The 20,075-nt window shown below is 39.2% G+C and overlaps 1 protein-coding gene across 9 annotated transcripts in view; it reads right to left on the bottom strand.

Moving 5' to 3' along the window:
- Positions 1-20,075, bottom strand: part of CLASP1 (cytoplasmic linker associated protein 1) — a 244,102-nt gene that overhangs the window by 23,567 nt on the left and 200,460 nt on the right. For 8 of the 9 annotated variants that reach the window (XM_039876508.1, XM_039876514.1, XM_039876515.1 and 5 more), the window contains 5 exons: positions 19,260-19,403; positions 18,621-18,727; positions 9,851-10,001; positions 3,397-3,643; positions 1,016-1,206 (listed from right to left, as the gene is read on the bottom strand). In XM_039876508.1, the coding sequence (XP_039732442.1) occupies positions 1,016-1,206; positions 3,397-3,643; positions 9,851-10,001; positions 18,621-18,727; positions 19,260-19,403 (840 nt within the window). Of the gene's footprint in view, positions 1-1,015; positions 1,207-3,396; positions 3,644-9,850; positions 10,002-14,538; positions 14,656-18,620; positions 18,728-19,259; positions 19,404-20,075 lie in introns of all 9 variants that reach the window. The other variant, XM_039876517.1, reaches the window with a different exon arrangement.

Raw genomic sequence — 20,075 nt, 5'->3', positions numbered from 1 at the left:
AATTCACAAACTAACACACCATCTACCTGCCCTCTGCATGACATCGCTTTTTCTCCCAACGACAAAGCTCAACCAAAGAGAAATCCTTCAGTAGCCAATATTTTATTTCGAGAAAAGTTAACAGATCTTTTATTACCATTCTTCGCTCATTACTAGCCCTATACCAAACCACTAATTGTAAGCGTCTGAAAGCAATCAGTCATCATGACATCCACCAGCCTTCTGCTCTCCCATCTTCCATCAAGCCACCACCAAGTTACCCTGCGCATGACCTTTACCACGGGCTGTGTTGAATTTCTGCCTGGTTCCTGCCCTTAGAGCTCTTCACCACGTTCATTTTTGTTTCTGTGAGCCTACACAAAGCCCAGTGCAGAGAAATGGGTTTTTATTCCAGTCTCCGTATAAGGGACCAGCTACACGAGGCATGAAATGTAGGAGTCTGACTAGATTCCTCCTTCCTTTAAGAGTTATCTACTAAGTGCCACATGTGGATTATAGCAAATGCCTAGTCTGTCACATTCAAATGTCAGTGTGAAGAGAGCTTTTTATTTTCAAAATTACAATAAAGATAATTGACAATAATAAAAATCCACGGTTCCTGAACCTGTTGCTTGAGTGGAACTGCTAACATATGTAGAGTGGACCAAGACAGAATTTCATGAAATGCAGCATTTAGCAGGGTCTTTTAAAAAATGAACTTCTCTGTTTCTCAATTACACATGAAACACAAACAAAACTCACCAGAAAAAAACACATTTTATGCTAAAGAAGTTTTAAAAAATTTTGTGTTAAAGTAACCTGATGCAGGAACAAGTTCCCCTCATCAATTACAAAGCCAACTACAGACAAAGCCTGCATATAAACTAGGATGTTTCTGACAAAACATTACCTTACTATTTGGTGCTTGGAAAACATTTGAAACATGTTTGATGTAAACAGTAAGCACAATACAGAGTAGAGCCAAAGCCTGAGCACCCCATGATGATGGGGAAACGGAACAAAGAGAGCTCCTCACATCTTTGTCTCCGAGTGTCTCCAAAAGCAAGAGCAGAATGGTCTTGAAGTGCTCCTCCCAGACGCCCAGGCTGTCTTCCCGCGTGATCTTGAGCAGCTCCAGTAGGGCGCCTTTCCGTTCCTCCACCCGCTCGTTGTGGTTGGACAGCTCTTTCAGAAGGTCGGCCACCAAGTCAGAATGGTCAATGGGCACTTGTGAGACAGCAAGACAGAGGTTACTGCATAAGGACACACCTGGCTCCAGGGGCACCCTCAGTGAAGCACAGTCTCCCAGAGGCACCTTACTGATGGTTCCCATCATACCTTTCCTCCTGCTCTGCCCCGCGCCCTTCCCCGCCCCCACTTCATACCCTCAGCAGGTCATCTCACTAAATTAACTGTGAAAATAGAGGTGGGAGAATAGGTGTCAAGCACCAGTATTTAATGTTTCTACCCTTTACCATCTTTTTCCCCTTTCATGTCAGGCAAAGAGGAGAAACTCTCCAAAAGCACCCCTCACTCCCATGACTGTCTTCTTTATCCAAACTCTTTCCACTGCAACAGTTCTAAGTCAAGCCCAAGCATTGAAACAGTCAAATCCACTGAGGTTCACACATCACGCATTTCCCTCAAGGCCCTCTTCACTATCACATCTGATTAATCATTATCTATTTCCTTCTCGAATGTCCGGAGTTTAGGAACTAGCTCAGTGAACAAACACAAACCAAGGTGTTTAGACTCTTTATGGACTAATTCACACACTGTAAAACATGCCAAGCTCTCTTAGCATAACAATTTGCGGGGACTTGAACCATGGTTTATAAGGCAGAAAAGCATATCCCTTCTCTTTCCATGTTCTTTTAACAGACCTCAACTCTGAATTCACTTTAAATACAATGGATGAAAAAAAAATTAGATGAATCATCAGGAACTACTTAAGTTTGTATTTGCATATTTCCTTACTTTCTAAGACTGAGGAATGAACACATGAAGAAGTCTGAAATGTTAAAGAACTCTATCATCTTCCCCCCCATTCCCACCCTTTTCTTTAAGACTTTTATGATACAGTTGCTGAATAAATAACCCAATCTCTATTCTATCTTCAACGAGACCAACAAATGGATAAGGTAAGTGATGTACCACTTCTATGAGCAATGAAAGAGAATAGTCCAGTACTCCTAGAAAGTGCAAGTCCTAATGAACACTACAAATTGCCTACTACCCAGTAAACAGAGGCTTGGGTATATACTGAGCTGCTACCAACCAGGAATTAGCAATTAACAGCCAGGGGACTATGCTTTTGAACCCCTGAAACAATTTCTGTTTTTAAACAACTAGAGACTTCTCTTATGTCTCAGGATTCCATCACTGCTTGAGTGGTTTTCTTTCTTTAACCCAGCATGTGCCTTCAGCATGGCCCTCTCCTCCTACTAGTGCAACCATGATCAATCTGTTTCTCCTGACAGGCCTTGAGCTTTTTGAGGCCAGGGACACGTGCACATGACAGTGAGGTGAAAAACAATTAAGTTCCAGATAAAAATGCCATCATATCAATACATATTTATTCACCTGTTACTTTATTAATAATAGACATTGGTCTTAACACAGGGTCAGAAAAAAGCCAAACTAATTCTGTTCCATACCAAGTATGTTATATTTGGGACAAATAACTTAACCTTCTGGACCTGTTTCTTCATCTGTAAAATGGAAATAATTCCCTCTATCTCAATTAGGTAATGTATGGAAAACACTAGCACGGCAGCAAGCGCATGGTAACGCAAGCGCGCAGTGTACATCAGATCCCCTCTCTCCCAACTACAGGACACGGCCAACATCAAGCAGCTCCAGGAAGCCCTGGGTAAATGCTGGTGCGAGAGAAGAGGGAAGGCTTTCAATGGTGCTACAGGACCTTACTTCCATAGATCAGAAGCTGTTCCAAATGCTGAGCCCGGGGCAGCGGCTACTGGAGCCTTTGCTCCCCACTTCGCTACTCTCCTACTCCTCTTGTCCTTCTGATTTCCACTCAGGCCCTGGTTCCCCAGTGAAGCCTTTCCTGATGAGCAGTTAGCTGGGGTATAGTTAGCCTTCCTTCATTGCGCAGCTGTCACAGCTGTAATTTTAAGTTATCTGTGTGACTGTGTATTTCTTGACTGCCGTGACTAGACTAGACTAGATGCTAAAGCTTCTAGAAGCAGGAACAGTGACCTTCTGTTCATTGCTGTGCCTTCCATGCCTAAGCACACAGTAGGAGTTCAACAAATAGCTGTTGAACAAATGACTAACCAGAACAGACCCAACGTTTCCGTTTATGTCTGACCAGTATGCCCAGAGCCGGTCTGACAAGAGGGGAAGCCCATGGAAGGTATTTCTGGATGGGGGACAATCAAGCAAAGAAAGACAAACCATCTCGAAGCTGCTCCATGTCGTCGTCAAACACGGCCTCCTTCAGGGCTGTCTTGTCATAGGTGTTGATGGCGTCTGAGTAGGGATACAGGTTGTAGTCCCGCGCCCGTGGCCCTGGGAAGGCACGCGGAGGCTGTGTGTTGAGCAGGGAGGTCTTGTTGTCCAGAGCTGTTCGGCCTCCTTCCACGACATCACTGCCACCCCGGCCCTCAGTGGCAGGGGTGGCAACGCCACCGTCCCGGGACACCTGAACACAACAAACTGTCAGTTCCTTTTTAGGACTGTTAACAAACTTTTCCTTTAAATTTTTAGAAGTGTTAGGAGAGCCAGAGATTTCTCACTTGAAATCTGGCCACTAACAAAAGGACAGTTACTAGAATTTCAATTTGTAAATACCTAATTCATAAACTACCTTTAAGGAAACTAAATATGCTTATGTTTTCAAAATCTGTTTACTCATTAGTCTACACATAAGGTCTATTTTACTTTGTATCTGGTGATTAACTTTATTCAAACCTTTTTTGAGAGATTAAGAACATGAAATTCTGAAGAGTCCCTTGAGAATGAGTACTGTATACCTCACATCCCAGTTCTTCAGGAATCTCATGTGCCAACACTGTAGCCTATCACTTTCATTACAAACAGTAAAAGGTTTCCTCAATGATGCCCTGACATACCAACGCTCCCCCAATTACCATCACAAGATCTAAAGTGGTCCGACCATCTAAGAATTCCTTGTACATATCCCTACCATGTGGTGAGTCAAACAATGGCTAAATCTCAGGGGAACCCAGTATCTTGTAGGTAGATCATTCTTCCTTTGGATGTTTCTGACTCTCAGAGTTCGTCTTTATGCTGGGTCAAAAACAGGTCTTTATTATTTTTTGGGAAAAAAACTTTTTTCTAATATATTCTGAATCTTGTCCTCAATAAATTAAAACCCTGGTCCTCTGGCCCATGTATCACGTTTCTGGCAGCCTTCGCTCTCAGGGGTCCTTTCTTCTGAGTCACACTGGTCTGTCTGGCACCCTTTGCAGGGTGGCATTATAACAAGAGCAAGTACAGCCCAACTGCTGGGAACAGAACAAAACTGTCGTTCTCCTCATCCCAGACAGCTGACTAAAGAACAAGTGAAAACTTACAGGCAGCCAGACTACACTGGGTGATTCCTATGGCAAAATGTTTACTTGTGCTACTGACAAGACAGATCTCTGTAATTCCGTGCTTATGCATTTTTTTTTTTTTAATTCTACCACAGTGGTTCTTTTAATTCTACCACAGTGGTTCTTTTATTTACATATATTTATATATACATATATTTATATATAAATAAAAGTTCTTTTATTTATAAAGAACTTCTAATTTGTACTTCTTTAACTCTTTTATATATATTTTATATATATATATTTATATATATACTTCTAATTTGTACTTCTTTAACTCTTTAGAAATTAGAAGTTGATAGTTGGTTCTTTTATATATATATATATAAAAGTTATATATATATGAGTTATATATATATATATGTTTATTTATTTAAATTAGTTTCAAGTATACAGTACATTGGTTAGACATCTATAATGTTCATAAAACGATCTCCCCAATTGCTCCCTCCCTCCCCTGGCCCTCCACTTAGCCATCATATTAATGTTAACTGTATTTCTTCTGCCGTGCTCCCTGTGCCCAACTATCAACTTCTAATTTGTACTTCTTTAACTCTTCACCCCATTCTCCCAGCCTCCTAACCACCCCCTCCCCTCTGTCCATCACCAAACTGTCCACTATATTTCTGAGCCTATTTTTGATTAGTTTATAAGTGAAATCATATGGTATTTATCTTTCTCTGACTTATTTCACGTAGCACAATAACCTCTAGGTCCATCCATGTCATTGCAAATGGTAGGATTTCATTTTTTTTAATGGCTGAGTAATATTCCATTATATATGTAAACCATAACTTCTTTATCCAGTTGTCTGTTGATGGGCATTTAGGCTGCTTCCATATCTTGGCTATTGTAAATTGTGCTGCCATGAATACTGGAGTGCATAGATCTTTACGAATTATTGTTTTGGCTTTCTTTGGATAAATACCCAGAAGTGCAACTGCTGGGTCAAAAGGTATATCCATTTTTAACTTTTTGAGGAACCTCCATACTGTTTTCCAAAATGGCTGTACTAATTTGCAATCCAACAATGTAATACATTATTTATGCATGTTTTTTAATTGTGGTAACATATACATATATCATTGTAATCAATTAATTTGTTAGTATACCATTTAGTAACATTGAATTCATTCAAGATGTTGTATAATCATTACTACTATTATATTTTGGGCAAAACTTTCTCATCTTTCCCAACTAAAACTCTGAAATCATTAAATAATAACTCCCCACCCCTGTCAGCCCTGGTAACCTCTATTTTACTTTCTGTCTCTATGAATGTGACTATTCTAGATACCTCATATAAATGGAAGCATACAGTGTTTGTCATTCTATGTCTGGCTTATTTATTTCACACTTAGCATAATATTTTCAAGTTCCATTCATGTCGTAATGCATGTCAGTATTACATTCCTTTTTATGGCTGAGTTAATATTCCATTGCATGTACATATCCCCACCCCTTTTTGTTAAATCCCAATTTATCTATTGATGGACACTGGGTTGTTTCCACCTTTTGGTTATCAATAATGCTCCTATGAACACTAGTATAGAAATATGTGTTCAAGTCCTTTCTTTCAATTTTTTTGGATATATATTTAGTGGAATTGCTGGAATGCATTTGGTTAACACTCTCTGCCAAAAGACTGTATATTAACATGATCATTAACAGGTAAAAAATATATATATGTGTGTGTGTGCAGATATATATAATATATGCACAGATATGAACAAAATAAGACTTAATAGTTTTCTCTCAGTGAATGATAATTCATAGATGATTTTAATTTGTTTCTTTTTGTAACATCTAAAAGAAAACATATGCTATTATTATTACAATGAAAAATATACATATAAAGGGAGAGTTTTAAAAACTAAGGACACTTAAAAATAAAGCTGAACTATCTTAATTCTAATCACTCTTAACAAAAAAGAAAAAGGAAGAAAATCTTATTTTTTAAACTTTGTATTTTACCCCAGTCTTTGTCTACATACACATTTTATAGTGGGAATCACGGTGCACATATTATCATATATTTTGCTTTCCTTGTAACGTAAGAATGTACCATGTAAATAAAGCTTTTATAACCATGTTTAATCGCACCACTATTTCTGCTTGTGTTTTAATAAGATTTACTCAACTATCCCCCTTCTACTGATTTTTTTAAACGTTTTTGCCATTATTTTGCCATTATAGATAATGCTAAACTACTTTGTGTAAATAATCTTTCTTTACTTTTGCTGAGTTTGTTATTTAGCATAGATTGCCAAAAGTTAAATTATTAAAGGAAATGAAACTTAAAATTGCTTTTGCTAAGTATAATTTTACTAAGCTCCAAAATGACTATCAATTTCCTGTGCCACCAATATTACATTAGCTCCTCATATCCTTTCTAGCATTAAGTGCTATGATTTCTACTCGAAACAAAGCAACACCATTTAGAAGTAAAATGGAACCTTGAATATAGGTCCTGTTATACTTTTACAATTACTCCTAAGGATGTACTTTTGCCCACATTTAATGTTTTCGCCTCTGCTTCTGTGAACCATCTTCCCACTGGATCCGATGTTCATCCTTACGGACTCCTGTCTCATTAGACTGGGTCTATTTGTCAAGCTGAAGAAGAGATAGATATACTGGCTCGCGAGGCTCACATTTAACAAAGTTTCATATTTACCTCAGCTCTAAGCTAAAAATTTGGTAATTAGATGCCAAAATGTTGTTTTAAACCTCCTCAACTCTTCAATTTTCACTTCCCCTCTTCTTATCGTTCCACCTCTCAAGGCCACACCCTCTAGCAGAAACAGCACCATTTCTGAAACATTATATCTGAACTCCTCTATTCTCTGTCTAGGCTTGCAGCTCTTACATCCCATTCCTTCCACCATTCCCATCCCTTGATAATGCTGAGGCTTCTTGTTCCTTGTTCTCTTTACTTTCTCCCTATCAAGCTCCATTCCTTTCAACCTTCATCACAGTATTTTTATGTTTTGAAGAATTAGAAACACTTAAATGTTCCAAAATAGGGGACTGAGGATATGACTATGGTATATCCACACGATGAATTATCATCCATCCATAAAAATTCACATAGAAAAATACTGACGGGAAAGTATTCACATCATATGCTAAACAGGATATACATTATGTCACTTTTATAAAAAACAAAAAACAAAAACTCTACATACACCCCAAAACATATCAATATATATACATAAAAGAATAGAAAACTACAGTGAAATGTTAATGCGTATCTCTAGAGATGGTGATTTCTTTCCTTCTGCATTATCAAACTATCATATGTTGGCTATATATTACACTTACAATCGGGAAAAGTAATACCTCAGGCATCCGCTTCCTCCTAGGGGCTGCACTGCTCCTGGCAGGACTTCTCTTTCCCTGATCACTGTCCCCCTACCTTCTGCTCCCCAGTTGCTATAGAAACCTTTTCCACTCTACTCACCACAGCCAAGCGCCAGGCCCATAGAAAGTGAGAGCTACCAGTGGGAACACCCTCCATCTTCCTGCCCCCAAACAAAACCTGCTCATCCTCCCTTCTGGCTGAGGCCAATCCCTTCACCAGTGCCCAAACCTCATCCCCCTTCCCATGTCCTGAAGGACTCGTGTCCACCAATCATCCACTCTAACATTCTTCTCTAAATTGGCCCCATCAGCCCTCAAACAGGTCAGTTCTCTCATATGTGAAAAGCCCCTGAATGACCCCCCCACAACGCTCCCCAGTCTGTTATGCAAGTCACTCCTCAACCCACTGTGATCTGTTTTCCACTTTCACCTCTCCTCTGAACTGTGCTCACAAAATCCAATGGACTCCTGGAAGAAACTAAATTTGTAAATTGTGGACTGTGACTATGTGTAAAATTTATTTAAGAAGAACATAAAAGTCCAAATGGTGGGCCCATTCTCAAAAAAAAGGTCTTGGCTCTACAGTAAAACATGGTGAACAAATATGGGTTTTATGTATTTTAGGTTAACACAGAATTAATGTAGATAGTAAGTAAAAAAATCCAACGGAGCCTTTGTGCTCCGTGCCTGACCTGACATGGTCACGACCACAAGCAGCACGATTCCTCTGATGAGACTCTCCTTCCTGAAAGCTTCCTTCAACTTCTGCACCCGTCTCTTGGTCTCCCTCCTATCATCTTCAGCTTTCCTTCTAACTCTTTTTCTTGTCTTTTTCTTAGTGTTGGTGCTCTTTCAGATTTTGTCTTTACCATTTATCTAGTTGCTTTTACTCACTTTTCTGTAGTTACCATCAAGCAACTAGGCAATGCCTCTCAAATCTCTACCTCTAGCCTCCACTCTAGACTAGTATATCCAAAAGCCTACTAGATGTGTTTGCTTGGATAGCCCACCAATCCTGCAAATCACACATATTCAAAACTAAATTCATTATGTTCTAAGAAGGTTAACACGCATGTATGTCCTCCTTCTATGGTACTCTCTCACTGAACTGCACCAGCACCTACTCCATAGTCCTAAGCAGAGACTTAGGACACTTCTAATTCTGTTTATTCCCTGCCCAACCCAACTTCCTTGGAATAATCCTCTGAGTGACAGAAGTCTTTCTAAAATATAAGTGTGGCCATGCCATTTCCCTGGTTAAAAATCCTTTGAAGCCTCTCCGGTGTCCCTAGGGTGAAGTCAAGATATTGGCTGGAAATTCCTGTTGTGTGAGCCCTTCATGAGCCAACCTCTGCAGCCTCTTCTCCAAACCTCCCCAAAACATCACAAGCCCACTCTCTCCACTTCAGCAACCCCCTGTAGGAAATCATACCATGGACACTCCCATCTCTCCACCTTCTCACAGGTACCCCTCCTCTGACTACAACCCTCATGCTTCTGCTCAGAGGGTGAGAAATCATTTCTTTTGCAGATCCTTCCTGAGCAGCAAAACGGCCCCACGGGTCTCGGTGCTGATCCCCAATCACTCCCACTGCACCACACTCTCCTGCTTATCTGCCTGACTCTGCAGGAGTCTAGAGCTCCCAGAGAGCCACACTGGTATCTGGTTCAGGCTTACTACCTTTATCACATCATAGGAACAAAAATATGTCCAGAATGAATGAAAGCAAACTGAGAAAAAAGGTATTTAGCATTCTTTGCAAAGATAGCAAAGGTCACTTGCAATTGCATTGTGTCTCCAAAACACTGCTTTCCACCACAGGCTAAAATAATGGTGAAGCTCAGTGATCATGGTGGCCGGTGTTCAGAAGAATTGGTGATTATTACCTAATTGATATACAGTACTCTATTAGCCTGGGGATACTTACAATATCACAGTCCTTTTTGCCATCTCGTTTAATTGGTTCATTCAGATCCTCTTGGCTTCGAAAACTAAACTTCTCAATGGCTTCTGTAACTCCACGCAAAGAACTATAGATTTCTTCAGAGTTCAAGTTTTCTGTATCATAGTCCAGCATGCTAAAGATCAAAAATATTTTCTTTCTTAAGTTGAGGCATATGCATAAAATCGAGGTATGGGCATAAATTACTTCCAATAATATACAAAGTTAGATATAATTAGAGTCTGATTTCTTTAGGTGATTTGGAACAGAAGAGAGACATCTTTTATTAGAGCACCACCACGGGACAATTACACATCTTCCTTGACAAATCTGGTCCAAAACACATTACATTAGCACTCAATGAGAACCAGTGGGAAACAATAACCACGAGAATGCAAGAACTCAAAGAGTGACAACCGGTGACTGAATGCACAAGGTAATGAAAGTGGAAAAATAACTTTCATATCTTGAAGATGGAAAAAAAGTACTTTGGTTGTTACTGGTCTCAAATGTACAAACTTAAACTAAGAGGAAGGGCACTTCAAAATAAAGCTAGTATTACAAATTTCAAAGGAGCAAAGCAAATCACCCCAAGACTGGGTTATGTTCACCAGTATCAGAAGCTTGTAAATAAAATCCTGTGTTAAAAAACTAAAAAAACCAACCCTATTACTCAGTCGGGTCCACCTTACCGATGGGCTCCTGAGAGTCTAACTCTCATGTCATCTACCCCAGAAACTTGTTGGGAATGTCAAACTCTTCTAGGTGCCTATACTTGGAGCTTTATAATAAAAGCAGGTCTTATAAAGATGAGTCACTTTCCTAGCTGGATGTTTAAAGGTGCTTCAAAAAGCAAGATATATTTGTCTCTTACAGAAAAATAATGTCAACTGCTGTCCTTTTAGCATAGTAAAATGTGAAATAAAACAAAAATCCTCACTAGCCTTTTGGTATAATGCAGTGTGTCAACAAGCGGCCTTTAGATGTCTGGAAAAGGTAATGAAACAGACAAGACCCCTCACTAAGAATATCAAAGAAAAGCACGGATAGATACATGAATATAAAGAAAGCAAAACATGGGGAGGAACAGTCAACAAGGGCAAGTCAAAACTACAACTTAGTTTAGATGTCACTTGTTTTAAGGAAGTATTCATGAAGAGATCAGATAAGTTGGTCAAATTTAATTTGCAGAAAGTCTTGAGCTATACTGAGGATTGTTAGGAATGAAGAATCCTTGGCTGTGTATATAAGTAAGCATTCAATATTACTAAGGACTAAAGAAAGGAAATTTTTTTCTGTTCTCCTAAGGAGAAATAACTGAAATTAAGGACCCACTGGCAGGAGCCCTTCCTAAGGACAACACAATCATCCCTGCACATTGTCAATAGAGGTTAAGTTTGCAATCACTTAAAAATAAATAACATTTACTAAGCCTTCTCCCCACCTTCTGTTTTTTAAAAGGTTTTGGCAGATGAGAAAGACAAGATTTGGACAGTTGTCACTTGGAGCAGCCAGTATGGCGTGGGATAGCAATGATCCAAGTGTTTTCTAAGGCTGGTTAGGTTCTGCTAGAGCACACAATCTAAACTCACTCTTAGAGATGGAAACTATTTGCCTAAAATTGCAAAACTGGCCCAGATAGAAATCATTTTCTTTTCTGATGAAAGAAAATACACACCCCAATTGTACTTGGACTGTTCACAAAAATACACGCCAACTCAAAGATTGGCTCTGGCATCAAACAAAAAGAAATGTGAACTTGAACACGTTTACAGTGAAAATTCCATGTGTATACTGTCAGGAGGTGGAATAAAAAACTTGAACAGAATTCAAGATTTCAAGCCCTTCTGAGTTCAGAAGGTATCTGTCTGTCTATGAGGGAGCATCTCTTTAATGTGAAGAAGCATGACTGAGGAGCACAGGGGCTCCCTGCCCCCCACCACTTTCTAGACCACCACAATACCAGGTATATAGGAACAAAAGCATTTATACATCTGGCCAGTACACTATTTTTTTTTTTTTATATGTGAAGACTAAGTATGACTCAAACAAAAAATATGTATACAAGATGTAAAAAGATGCCTTAAAATACTTGGAATCACAAAAACCAAAAATAATAATAGCACAGCCCATGCAAAAATAAAAACAAAAACAAAAAAATACAAAAGAATGACGGGATGGACAAGAGGAAGTCTGGCGGAACGTTCAGCTTTTTAAGGGATGTCACAATATTATTTTTCACGTGTCGCTTCAGATAATGTTAGCTTTCAGATAATTCATCTCATTTTTCTCAGCATGAACTTTCTTAAAACATTTCATTTCGGGTCACATAACTTTAGCATATAGTAGCCTCTTTTTAAAATAGGAAAATAAAGGATTCTGCCAGTTAATGTTCCTCCTCTTACTTCAATTAAAAAACCAACTCAGACTTCCAATTTAGAAGTATGTGTGCATAACCAGGTACAGGCTGTGGTGACACTTCTTTTAGACTCACTAGCTTGAGGTCGGAATTATCTCCTTGGTATGAAGCGAAAACCGTGAGCTCCAGGTGAGAGAGATCATTGTTTTCCTCTAACAGGAAACCGTGATACTTTGCTATTTTATGCTTTGGCTTGATTTGTCTTTTTTCAAATCAACAGTCCTTTTTTTCAAATCTACGAGTCCTCATTTCATTGAGAAAAAGGAAATTCTCATGAATGCTGTCATCGGGGAATCGTAGACATTGTGGTCCCAACGAGCCGCACAATAAGGAAGCAGCAAGAGAAATGCAGCAGCTTTGCTTAGAAGAGATCCCAGTCTGTCACCTGCCCCACACTGTCTTGTTTCAGGTCAGAGACAACCCCAGGACACAATCCTTTAGGTTAAAGGCCAGGCTCTGGTCACCTGCAAACACTGCAATTAGACCCTAGAAAGGTTTCCTTAGGATTCTTTAGATTAGGAAAAGTTGCTCAATCGGTCAATACTCACTGACCTAAGGCCAGGCCATGTTACCCAATACTGAAGTAGAATAAAGTTATGAACTGCCCTGTTGTAAAGGATCTGTATTATGGGTGGAGAGATGCATGACGTTGGGTCTCCAAGAAAAGAGAAATTGGAGACAGGAAGTTTGCCTTCTAAGATTTTCTTGTCATCCTCTAGGGAAAAGATACTAGGGTATGGAAAAATGGATAACTGTTCTTTATTATGAAATCAACAGGTTTTTGGCATAGAGCAAAGAGACAGACATAGATTTCCTTAGTTTTATGTAACCAATAGGTTTTCTAAATGCAAAAGTCTCTCATCTCCTCTCCCACTGGTAGTTAACAGAAGTTATAGGTGTTTATTAAGCATCAGCTGTATTTTTGGTGCATATGTGAACGATAGTTCTGGGAACTGGATGTCCTCTGCAGGACAGTCTTGATGGCTAGATGGGAAGGCTGGCTGAAGGTGAAGCTTAGTGCCCATTAGGGCACGTAGATCAGTATACGGAGAGACAGTCATTAAGCTGGTCTTATACTTTGCGGCCTAACTTTTAAAATAAAAAATAAAAAAAAGTGTAGCAACATGCTTTATTAACATTGACGACAGCAGTGACATCTCATTGTCGGTGTGCCCTTGCCCTAACCTTGTGTATCTAGAAACAGTCATTACAAGGATTCTCTGTATACTTTAGAAGTTACTTTTAGAGCTGTAAGAGCTTCAAAAGAAAGATGTTGCTAAAACATTTAGCCGACTTGTTTACTATGTAGAGCTTCACTATGTTGAGGATACAAAAGTAGGAATGTAAATCTTCTGTATAAAAGCTATCTCTGAAGCATTCAAAAGTAAGACTTTGTTTTATTTTTACCCTCGTTCTATACCAGAGGGTACAAACTTCCCTTACACAGCACAGAGAGAACTGGTCTGGCCCTGCTCTGCTCATTTAATTACAGGCTTCTATAGAAGAGATTCTCTGGTCTTCAGACCTTTATAAAAAGCACCTAGGAGACCCTCAAACAGGTAGCTGTAGGAACATGTGGACCCCACTCTGTACTACAGATTTACCACCTGAAAGAAGCCCTACCCCTTTCTTCTAGACTCATTCACACTGTCACATTAAAGCAGGGACTTATGAGGGAACCGATAGCTCTCCTACGTGGAGGCAGGGCACCTTTACTGAATGCCCTTCTCGGGGTCTCCTTTCTGGATCCGTGTCCTGAGACTATCACCAGGTGACAGTTCATTATGAAAGAAGCCAGTCCATACAATCACTAGCAGGACTGAGAGCTACAGATGCAGTTTGGGAAAAGCAGGTGTCATCTGCCTCTTAGTGGAAATGCCTTGTGCACCTAAGAAGAATGCTAAGGAAACTGTGCTCGCTGCTGCCTGCCTTGATTTCACAGCACTGCCTGAGCACCTTCTAGGGGCTGAGAACTGCACTGGGCCAAAAGGCTCATAATAACAGATGTTGATGAATTTGGTCAGTTGATGAAATGGTCATCTGTCCTTGTGACAAGGCAGGAACCGTACTCATAAGGTTTGACAAAGGTCACACACCAGCTCACACTTCTCACCAAGGCTCTCCTCCTGCTAGTCTAAGCCAAAGCAGGGACCACACTGGAGGCAGCTGAGAGGCTTTCCAAAAGACCTGAGACGACCTTGGAAATGCAATAATATTGTGACACCTCAGACAAGTTTAACAGGTAGCTTGTTACCTGGGAGAGTAAGAGCGCCTGAGAGTCTTGTGGGAGGGAGCGGTGGGAATGGAGTTAGGCTGAGAAAAGGGAGGTGGGTGTTTCGATAGCCCATCGGCACTCCAACCCCATAACCGACTGTAGTGATCAGAAGAGGAAAATCAGAAAGAGAAACAAAAAAAAGGCAAAGGGAAAGGGAGGAGACAGGTGAGAGGAAGACGCTATACTCTAAGTGTTTCAAAGTCTCCTTTTTCCTTGACAAAGTTCTAGCAAAATAAATACTTCACCATACCAAGAAAAAGAACAAATTTTGTTTTATAATTTGGTCTTCGATCAGACTGCTTTATTCCTTTCCCTCTCAATCATGCATTTACATTTTTAAATCACATGAGATTCCAAGTATAAGCATGAAGCGTGCACACGTGTGTGTGTGTGTGCGCGCGCGCACGCACTAAGAAGGACATTATAAGCACTCATAAAAAAATAGGAATGTTCGGTTTCAGATAATGCAATCCATTATTTTAGAAAGAACCAAAGAAGGTATTGTGAGCCTTAATTCAAATGGAACCAAAAGGACTGTAGCAGGAAGAATCAGAGAATGTGACACTCTGACCAGAGCAGTCCGCGTGCTCCGAGGCTGGGATCTGATCATATGGAGGTCAGAGGCTGCCACAGGTGATTTCCTTCTGAAAGAACACCAGCACCACCAGAGGGAGGGCACCAACCCTCAGCTGGCCAGCTCAGAGAGAGGGAAACTGAAAATCTAATTCCTTTACTTATGTCGCCTAATATTAAAATTAAAATTCATCTGAGAACACGGGTATTCCTCTTCACAAATATCGCTAAGTTATCTGGACTTGCAGAAGCCCTGACAGAGTTCTAGCAACTGTTCCAATCTTAAAAAACCACTGGGAAAGGGGTGAGCTGGACTTGTTGGAAATGTGACATGCGGCCATTAGGTACAGTGTGGTATCAGAGACAGTGTTCCTACAGAGCTGCACTGCCTGCCGCTGGCATTCACTGTAGTTCTAAGAGCAGTAGGTACAAAGCTAGTCTCCATCTGAGGACAGTTATGGTCCATTTTATACGGAAAATAAAAATGTGGATATAAGAGGTCACTACAGCATAGAAGGGCCTAAGTCATACACTGAGTTGGGAGTGTGGGTAAAAGAGAAATAAAGGCGACCACCTCGGGCTGGAGCTCTGCTAACAAGGAGAGAATAAAGCAGGCACACTGCCGCGTCCCTGTGAGAGGCTAGGTCTTCCCGGTAATCCCCACTTTGATTCTATTGATAGCGTCCTCTGATGGGATGACTGTAAAATCTACCTAAAATTACCTTTTACTGCTAGGGTAAGAGAGGTTATGTAGTTAGTGCCATTCTGCTCTACAACATGTTTGCCGAGCCCCAGAGTGAGGACTGCCATATAGTTTTTTACATTAAAGGGAATGGATTTCATGCGATTTCTCAAGTTTGTTGCAACTCTGTTTTTTTATAAATCACACTGGGTAAAATAAGCTAAAATATAAATGTGTTTAATGATGAAAAACTATAGGTCATATATTTCCTTTCCAAATCTCCAGTAGTATCTGTTTACTAGCTGGGAATAGGCAGTAATTCTTCTCTCACACAGAAAGTTTAACCTGTTAGCTATGGCTTCTCTAATACTAATGGGTTTGATAAAAATGAGTTCCTCATTAGTGATTTTAAAAAAAAAAACTACCGAAACGCAGATTTCCTTCATCATTTTAGGATATTTCTTTATTGCCACTATGATCTGAGTGTAGAATTTTTGGACCAAAAAAAAAAAAAAAATACTAGTTCATTTCAGTACTCAAATTAGATTAAAAACAAATCATTGGTAATAAAGAATGAAAAGCTAGTATCATAAGGTCAAGATGACAGGTCAGATAAAATAAATGTTTCAAGAGCACTGCTCAGGAAAATAGTGGCGATTATACACGGTAGAACTCATCACCGTTTCCTTACAATGCGGTAACCTGGCCCATTCTCCTAGTTAGTGCAAGAGTTCGTTGCTTTTATAGTATTCCTGGTAGAAAGTATGCAGCCTATTTGAATATTTCCAGTGATATGATATGAGGCAGTTTTTCCTACTTCTGGACATTTTTAGTTATGAGAAAAATCATTTCTCCTATTAAATTCAAGTTGGCTATAAGGCCATCTAGCTAGTTATGCACTGACTGAAGGCATAATGTTTTTTTAAAAAAGAAAGAAATGATATAATTGCCTAAAGAAGAATTTTTTAACAAAAAAATATTTAGTCTCTTGGACTTTTTAATATTGAAAATAAATCTCTTCATTTCTTCCACTGACCTGTAACCCTAATAATAAAATTTAAAATCAGGCCAATTAAGAATGAATGGTGACCTGGAAAATAAATTAAAATTTTTAATAATTTGGGGATCCATGAGATTAATACCTAGCCAATTCTTAGCTCTGATTAATTATATTAGCAGCTCCCACCAATCTTTAACTTAGATTATCAGCACATATAAAAAAAATTTGAGTTTTACCTTTTGCTTGTTACCTGAAGAATGTGCCACCCTAATAACGAAATAACTAAAGGAAGTACGAACTGTGTTATGAAAGAAGAGATTTCCCAATTAATGTTACAAAGTATCTCACAAAAGCAACAATTTACGGAGAATACAAGTTCTCCATAAAATTCTCCCCCAACCAAGAAAGAGAACTCTATGATTTTACTTTCAACACTGGACTGTGGTCATTTAAGACAAACTACGTACTTAGATACAGATGTTAACACTAAAAAAATTTGTTGGCTGAGCTTCAGTTATACCTGGGGAAAGTCAGACATATTTTTATTGGTTTCTGGTCTCACTTGTCGAATTAGAATAGTCTGCTGAATCATGACAATACAGACCAAATCTGGAGACATAACATCATACTTCATTCTACTTAAATATAGTATGGGTGCGGGGAGGCTTAGAGTGATTAAATCTAAGGCAATAAACAGTAGGATACTATACTTATACAAGATATTTTGTTTAACCAAGAGAAAAATGCAAAATTGACACATCCCAAAATATTTACATGATAATCTGAGGAACTGAAGAGAAATTCAGTGGTAAAGACAGAGGAATCTGAGAGACTCCTTGTCATTTAAAAATCGAGATTTAAAGGCACTTACGTTTTGATTATCTTTCTACTAAAGAAGTAACCATTTAAGGGAAAATGGCTTACTTGCAGTATTTTCTTATAATTTTAAGATCTTGGTGTCAGCAACCCTTAAGAGCTAGCTTCTTGCTTCTTGTTGTTAATGACCCCAAAAATCTGGACTTTTGTGGACAGCACAGTATGTATGACCCTTACAGGTTCAGGCACTGGCTGTTGCCTAAAAAGTCTGGCTTACAGGGCCATTACTCTGAGACCACAGGGGATTCCAATGCATGCCAGGGTGATGTCATGAAGGCCACCATGTAGAGACTGCCTAAGGCTCTGGCCAGATGAAGAAGTGTTAACTAAAGATCCCAAGACAAAACATTTTCTGCTTTTCAGTCACTGCCTCACACTCCTTAAGGCCATTGTTCACACGAATCTGAAAATGCTGATCTAATTTTAGTTCTCAGGTTCTTACTCCCTCCTCCAGAGCAGCATTCTGCTTTAAACATGAGCCAATGATGATAGTGACTATGCTTGGAATGGCCACTTGGTTAGAAAACTACTCCAGACTGTGTGGACATGTAATAAAGAGTTTATTTAGATGACTACATATCTTCTTCACGTGCTCCTATTACTTACAGAGTAAGTGATGAGCTTCTAAATGGTTTCTATATGATATAGAACTAAATGGAACTTTTAGTTCTAAAATCTTTAAAGCACTAGAAAGTGTTTAGGGCTAGAAGAATCTCAGAGAACATTCAGTGCAAACCACTCATCTCACTGTAGAAGTTAACTGCTCTGCCCAAGACTGACTATACAGTTAAGATCTGGGTGGAGACTGGAACCCCTAGTCTCCTAACACTCATACAACTTTTTGGTATTAAGCTTGGTCTAAAAATATAAAAACAGGCTAAACTGACATTGGAGTGCTTTAGTTTCTTCACTTCTGTTGAAAGGCATTACCTTGGAGACAGGCCCCCATGGGAACAGTTGGTGGGTGAGGTCAGGGGGCTAGTCCTGCTGCTGGTGTGTCTGGAGGGAGTCCGGCCAATTGTATTGCTTGGAGAGCCCTGGAGTAAAGGCAGAATAAGCATCATTACTCAAGGGCTAAATACAGAATATGGTCTACTTTTCCCTTGGCCTTTTAACCCACGTGTAAATAAATAGGGAGAATTTGCACAATTGGGGTCATTTTTTTTCTGAATTGGTTATGGCCAATTTTAAGTGCATGTTAAACCAAAAAACGGTTAACTGTTACATAGGCATTCCCGAATCTGAATGACCGATGCCAGTTGTGCTGGAGTAACAGACACAATTGAGCATTTGCATCTCTACAATATGAAGAAAAAATAAGTAAGTCAATAAATAAATGACTAAATGTAAAAACTGAACTGACTGAACAACTTAAGAAAAAAGGCCATATTTAAATATTAGGTTCAGTCATTCATTGTAAATACAGCAGGATCAAACATGGCCTCATGTAGACCCACAATCTCCTAAAAGGGAACAAGAAAGCTGGCTATTTTATTAGAGCAAGTTCCAGAAGGGACACGCAGAGGCCATCATCAGTACAGAGGTACCCATCGTGACCAAAGCACTCACCACACTGGTGTTACTGGAATTCTTGAGGTGGTTATGCAGGAGTTTGGTGGCACCATCCTGGAATGTTTTTGGCAAGGCACCAAGTAACATGGTAAATTCAGGAGTGTTCAGTTCGAACAGAGAAATAAGCACTATTTGTGCTGCCTAGAAAAAAAAAGACATGATTAATGTATGTAATGTACGGTAACATATCTTGGTCAAAATATTCATTAAAATTGTTTTTAAAAAACATTTTTGTATGAGTAAAATAAATAAGAGGACACCTTTGCCATAAAAAAATAAAAATAAAAATAAAAGGCATCTGTAAAAATTCTATCATCAATTACAGCCCTGTTGCATTTTAAAGCCCTGGGTTTGGATTTCCACAGCACATTAATAAATTCCTGTAATTTTTCTTATGTTATCTAGCACTAAGAATGAAGCTGGTAAATACATAAATAAAACAAAAATTTTTTAAGGCTTAAGATTGTTCACTCTAATAAGTCAAAATTGGAAGGGGCTCTCAGAGCATCCTGGAAAGAACACGTTTCTAAACTAGCCATCACTGGGTTATCTTGAGAAACTGATTTTCCTTAACCCCACTCCCAGTGACTGAGATACACTAGAAAAAGAGTTTAAATATCTGAAAAACTGAAAATCTCCTACATTTACAGCTATGAATTGAGGAGAGAGACAGTCTTTGGGAAGCAAAGGAGACTTACATGGTGCAAATTAAAAACTTATTCTTCTGTCTTTTAGAAAGAATTCTACTTTTCTTTATTAATTGAGACAATATACTGCAGAACTGCTTATAATCACTATAGTAGCAAGGTGGGG

The sequence above is a fragment of the Pteropus medius genome, unplaced genomic scaffold (assembly GCF_902729225.1).
Source record: "Pteropus medius unplaced genomic scaffold, Ma_sr-lr_union100, whole genome shotgun sequence".
In the NCBI taxonomy this organism is placed as follows: Eukaryota; Metazoa; Chordata; class Mammalia; order Chiroptera; family Pteropodidae; genus Pteropus; species Pteropus medius.
The sequence above is the reverse complement of the archived record's forward strand: the minus strand, read 5'-3'. Positions and strand labels throughout refer to the sequence as shown.